The sequence below is a fragment of the Echinococcus granulosus genome (assembly GCF_000524195.1).
Source record: "Echinococcus granulosus chromosome Unknown EG_S00077, whole genome shotgun sequence".
NCBI classification, from domain to species: domain Eukaryota; kingdom Metazoa; phylum Platyhelminthes; class Cestoda; order Cyclophyllidea; family Taeniidae; genus Echinococcus; species Echinococcus granulosus.
Window position 1 is genome coordinate 352,047 of NW_020170457.1, and position 6,144 is coordinate 358,190.

At 42.7% G+C, this 6,144-nt stretch overlaps 1 protein-coding gene across 1 annotated transcript; it reads right to left on the reverse strand. All coding sequences in view use genetic code 11, as the record gives it.

The window, feature by feature from the left end:
* Positions 1–1,475: 1,475 nt before the first annotated feature.
* EGR_07450 (hypothetical protein) lies at positions 1,476–5,096 on the reverse strand (the record flags this gene model as incomplete). The annotated part of the gene is made up of 8 exons (XM_024496699.1): positions 1,476–1,640; positions 2,235–2,353; positions 2,841–2,999; positions 3,507–3,755; positions 4,179–4,503; positions 4,561–4,680; positions 4,721–4,909; positions 4,947–5,096. The coding sequence occupies 8 exons, from the start codon at positions 5,094–5,096 to the stop codon at positions 1,476–1,478; spliced, it is 1,476 nt and encodes a 491-aa protein (XP_024348905.1).
* Between the last annotated feature and the right edge of the window lie 1,048 nt (positions 5,097–6,144).

The window sequence follows — 6,144 nt, forward strand, 5'->3', positions numbered from 1 at the left end:
TCAATTTGGCACTTCCTTTTATGTGATTCCCGAAGTATGAAAAGGTTACAACTAAAAGACGAGAAATTACTCTCGCAAGAACCGCTTTTACGCAATTATTTGCTACATTATTGCAATGTTATTTATGCTCCATTTTTCTCCGAACATTCCGAGATAAAGTCAGGGTATATATGAACTGTTTTCTGAATAAAACAACTGAACTCAGGGCGGAGCAAACATCATGACTAAAGGAAAAATCAAAATTTGTCTAAGCACTATATTCGATGGCGAGGTCTTTATTACCTCCCAAAAAAGATGTTATTGTGGGCTTTAACGTCACTTTGAATGAGGAAAAAAAGTTGCTCCGCGTACGTACAAACTTGGCCAATATATTTATTGGCACATTCCAAAACTGTTTTCTTTAAAAAAGTAGAAGCGTGACTTTAAATAACCCCAGAACCAAGAGGTGGACGGATAAGTGGAGAGTGAATAACCAAAAAGAATAAGGATGGAATAAAGCTGGGCCAGATACGATAGCGTACAAGGGAAGTTCATTTCCTGATTACACACTACTAAGAGAAGTAATATGTAGGGGGGTTAGTGCACTTCCCGTAAACAAAAGTGAAGCCATGAAACCCAAAATCGCGGACAGAGGCCTTTCAACACAGTAGTGAGGTGACCGAATGCTCGGCATTGCACGTAACCAAATGGTGAGTGCTTTAAACACGTTTAATGGTGAGTCCGCCAGTGATGATCCCAACCGAGGTGAACACCTTCCAAGCTCACTCATCTAATTACAACTTTCCAACCCATACATCTGTCCAAATCATCCACTTCCAGAACACCTCCAGCTGCGCCTAAATCAACACCAAGATACGACAGCAAAATCCAGACCACTACTGGCTTACAGACGAGCAGGGTGGTGATAGCAACTACGGCAAATGAAGAGCCTTTGGTTCACGAAGTAGAATTAAGGCGATTACTCACTTTTGGACAACACCTGTATAAAAATAAGCCTACTCTATGTTCACCATTCATTCCACCTTGCCTGTTTGGTCCCACTTCAACACCACCTACCTTCAACAACCGTTCGAGTTATATAGAATTCGAGATAGGGGCGCATGCCTACATTCGAAGCGATGTAAATGACCCCTAGGTCTGGCCATACACGGCATATGTATCCCTTTTGTTACAGGCAACGGAATCGGGATCGCCGCTGACCCCAATGCAGCACTCGCGTCACCACTAAAGGTGTCATCAGGCATGAAGTCTAGAAAAGTGATCCACAACTTGTGTTTAAATGGTTACCTCTCCTCAAATCATCTGACAAAAAGGCAATTTCCAAAACCATATTAGAAAATACTTAAACTCATCCAAAAACAAAAGAAAAATAAAAATGTATAGTAAATGAAAACTTGATGGTAAAAAAACCCATGAATTGCACGAATTCACCACTCCCATTGACACAAAAAGGCAAAGTTTAGCAGAGAACCATTTTAGGCTGTACAAGAAGGCGTTTCGATGCGGAGAATTCGGCGAACCTTCGATAGGAGCTCCGCGTCTAAAGTTGGGGGAAGGTATTCCATGAGAAGCAGTCGCAGTGTATCCAACAGTCGAGGCAAGCCAAGGGCTTGCGTCACCGACGCCAGACGACTTAGCTCCTATAACACACAAAACGTCACTGCTGAGAGGCATCGAAATTAAGTCCAGGAAATATAGAACCACTAAAGTAATTAAAACGTTTCAAGGAGTGCAAAGCACAGAATTTGTTTTTCATGCAACCCCCCAGCTCCCATGCCTACGCACCTCTTACAGCCGCCAAGTAGTAGATGGGAAGCAGCTCTGACACAGAAAGATCTGTCAGCTTGGTGATGGTACCCTGTGGGCAAATACTTGTGTTCCTAAATGACCAACTTTACTGTTTCCAAAGAGAAATCCCTTGTGAACATTCACAGGAATGACCGTGGACATCCACCATGAAGTGTAACATTGTCACGATAGCATCACTTGTTGTGGCTGCAAAATTTCAAGTCCCAGTTTGATAATTAAAGGCACCCCATGCTGATTCACCACAAACCATCCTACTAGTCCCTCAGCCCTACCAAGTACCAGTGGTGAAGTTGGCACCATATTACCACATCAGTCCAGGCAGCATCAATCGTTGAAATAAACCAGTTACCACACTCACGACCTGAAAAACTGACATAACCAGTTCTACTGCCAACTTTTCGGCAGAATTTAATGGGCATTCTAACCTTCAAGAAGATGTCCGCCTTTTCGGGAAGACGCTTCGCAAGCCGAAGAACCTTGGAGAAATCCGCCGATGGACCGCTTGCGGTGTTTGCCCAGTTCACATAATGAAAATCTGATCCGCCTAAAGGCAATTAAAAAATAAGACTACCTTTCGAAATTATGCAACCTTGTGGATCTAAGTGAGATGTAACTACTACTCGCCCATCAAGCAAGAAGCTACTTGGGTATGAATGTCGGTGATGAACAATTAGCAGAGAGACGTCCAAGAAGGCCAGAATGCTACCGATGCGAAAGACGTCTACCACTGGTGGTGCTAACAATGCGAAATTTAATTGGAAGAACATACCGATGTGGCTCAAATGTCGATTGTGCTACTGTGGACACTAATGATGGTGTGTTTAGGTAGATATAACGTTTGAGAAACAATTCAGAGCTGCCCGACACCTCCGTCAGATTACTCAATTGAGTTGGCATGGCAATGTGAGATTAACATCCGAATGATTATACTACTGGTACATATGATTTCATATTAAAATAGGTCGCTACTAGCTAAAAAATATAGACTACAACCGATGTTACTCCTGAATGGGCAGGTAAGTAGGACTTACCAGGGACTGCTGAAGAAGGGACAACGTAGCTCAGTTGCTCGGCGACGCAGACTGGGAAGGGAGTGACGTGTTCTGCGGCATTGTAGACCGTTTTCCCTTCAAAGACTGCTACCGGTGCGAGATAGTCGAACTGACCTAACCAAGCTACCGCTTCACTGCCTACAAGGTTAAGGAATGGGTTGAAGCAGCCTTGATCAGAGACCAAACGCCCGTGAAGAGAAAGGTCAGAGGCAAATTTAAGAAGCCATTTTTCATCATTTGGAGGATATGCTCCGCATAGACCTTACAGAAAGTGGTCATGCCTTGAGTCCGGAGGTGAATGCCTTAGTAGCGTGCATGCGTTCAGGAAAAGCTGTGGCTCCTATCCTACGGCCCATGTTCCTAAGTCCTCTCTTGAATCGAGCCTCTAAGAAAACTGCTATTTGGAGCGTTAATGAGGGGATTACCAAAGCAAACATAAACATAATACACCAAGGACTAACTCAGTGATAATTGATGGTAAGAGGAAAGCTACAGACTCGACACGGCCATCATAAGCAAATTTTAATGAGTTCAAAGACTACTAGATATCGGGCAGCTAGTAATGGCGGTATCTTCTTACACTTTAAATTACTGTGGATTAAATGTTATAGTAACGTAATGAGTTTCCGACTACACCATTAATACCTTTACCAAAAAGAGAGAGCAGAAGAATGCAGTCTCGACGCGCACTGAATCGACTGATGAAGCCGTGGGTGAGAAATTCTCGACCCCCAGGAAGCTCAACTGATTCATCCGAGATCCTGGTAACCTTCGGCGATTTCGTGCGGGGTTGGATATAAACATTCGCCATTCCAACGGTTTCTGAGGCACCCAGAGCCGCCATCATGACCCGCAACACCTCAACACCACGACTCTCCATTGAAGTGTCACCTCCTGAAAAGATCAGACATGAGCGAAACCAGTCGCTTAAAATAATTTGGACAGGGGAGATGAATCAAGAATGGGTGGTTAGATGAATTCAGAAAACTAGTGGGTAAATAGGATTCGAATTTGCAGGTTGGCAAGGCAAAAAATAGTGAGTGAACAAGAGAGGAGACGCGGAAAATATGGCGCTCAGACGCATTAAACGACAAAAAATTAGCATATATAGAGAGGGATGGAAGGACAAAAGATGGAGGTGGTTGAACGATTTGACGGTTCGATAGATGGATCCTTGACGGATACCGCGCGCATGGGTGCATATGTGGCCCGTGAATAAAGGGAGATAGTACGGGTAGATGGGTCAATACGGGATGGATAATGAATGAAAGAATAGATAGGTGGATTGGCAATCCAGGATGGAAAGATGAATCCTACCTGGGGCGTGAATCAGAGTATGGCGGCTAGCAATAGGCGGATGGCTCACGTCGTTCACTTGCAGAAAGCCAAATACCTCCACAAAGAGTTGGATCTCCTGTTCCGGTAGAGTTCCCAAATGCTTCCATTTGCGAATACATGGCGATGGTGCCAATGTAACAGGGGCAATAAGGTGCCCACAGGCAATAAATCCTTGAGAATACACTTCACAACGCTGCAGAGCCAGCACGGAATCCACTACCACGCCAATGGGAATAGTAGATGCGTTTTCAACAACGTGGAAATCTTCAAAATAGCTCTTCAACACATTCAGCTTGGATGATGACTTCAGAGAAATAAAAAAGGTCAACATTAATTTCCCCAAAGAGGGAATTAATCTTACTTGTGCATCAAATAAATTGACGACAATACAAGTGACCTCCTTGGAAGCCACCGAGGGAAGTAACTCCGACGCGTGATCACCGGGAATCCCCTCACTCCAGCCATCCGTTATAACAAGGACCTAAAACTTAATCTAATCCCATTGCAAATAATAAGCCTACATGCAAGTGTTGATAAATATTGAATTTTGGCAATTCCTTCTCCACTAACTTTATCAAAGTCGAAGTGAAATCGTTGCGTAAGCAAAGTCTCGAAGAAGGATTTGGATAGGAGTCGACGGTGTTTTCCAAAGTGGAATTAGAATCCGTGAAACCAGGGCAAAAGAATGTGTCACTGCTTGATTTTGCTACCTGAAAAGTGGGCGGTTAACGTAGACGTAGCAACTACAAGGGAGACAAAGTCGTGAGGATCAAATTTGAGTAGTTTATGCAAAAATTCCTTGGCAATCGATTGAGAATGAACAAAGAGACTTTTCTTGTCATGAGAAAGGGGACGCAACATTTGAAAAGACCAATCTATTGCAATGATCCAAGGCATCTTCCAAGAAGCAAAAGCAGGCTCCGCACAAAGTTCACTTTAATGTGATTGACGCATGCAAAATAGGCTAACAGTCGCATACAGTTGGTTCAAAAAAAGGTTCAAAATTGCTTTTCAGCCGAAGTCCTGTGAAGTAGGATTTGATTATAATTTGTTGATTGCAAAGTGTTTTAAATAGTACTTTAGTATGTAATACAAAGGGACTGGATAGTTTGCGTGAGGTTATAGCCCAATTGAATTAGCTAAGAAATAAAATCGGACCTTTTGTGCAAGTAAATCTTCTTTATAGGACTTCGTGTGTTGCCACTGTTTTTATTTGGTCTGGCACTGGTTCATATTTTAAAGCCATCACAAAACTAACGTAAGCAATCCATTCCATGGATTAAGTTAATTTGGCTATCTGGAGCGCTAAAACACACATTATTACTAAAAAAGTTTAAGAATACGGAGTCTTACAGGAGTAGAATAGGCGCGAATGTTCTATTTCTTTGCGTCAATCCCCTAACACATTGCCAAACTCGCTGATATTTCTTTCAGTAATCGGATCTCTTACCACTTTACCTGTTCTTGCCCCATCTATTCATTTTTACAATCAGTTAACGTGTTTCTCTCTTTACTAATATGCTTTTCTGGTGCTTGTTTAAAAAATTTAAGCATTCATGATTGATTCGCATATCTTCATGATCGTTTTTATAAATGCCACCACTCACTTCTAATCCATTCATCGGCCCATCAATAAAGTCATCGAATGAGAGGCCAGTTACCTACCTCCGCACCTATTTTTGGCCCATCTACCGTGTAACCAGTAATCTCCTCATCCATACATTGACTCATTCATTACTGATCCCCTCTTCCGATTGCTAAGGATAGGTGCAATGCCATCGCTTCAAGTTGTAATACCGATACGAGGAACTGTGTTTCATGGAATTATCTGTGTTGACTACCTGCTACGGAAGTAGTCAAAGTCGGTGGCAAAATCGTTACATTTAACTTCCAGTTGTAACCTTTTCATACTTCGGGAATCACATAAAAGGAAGTGCCAAATTGG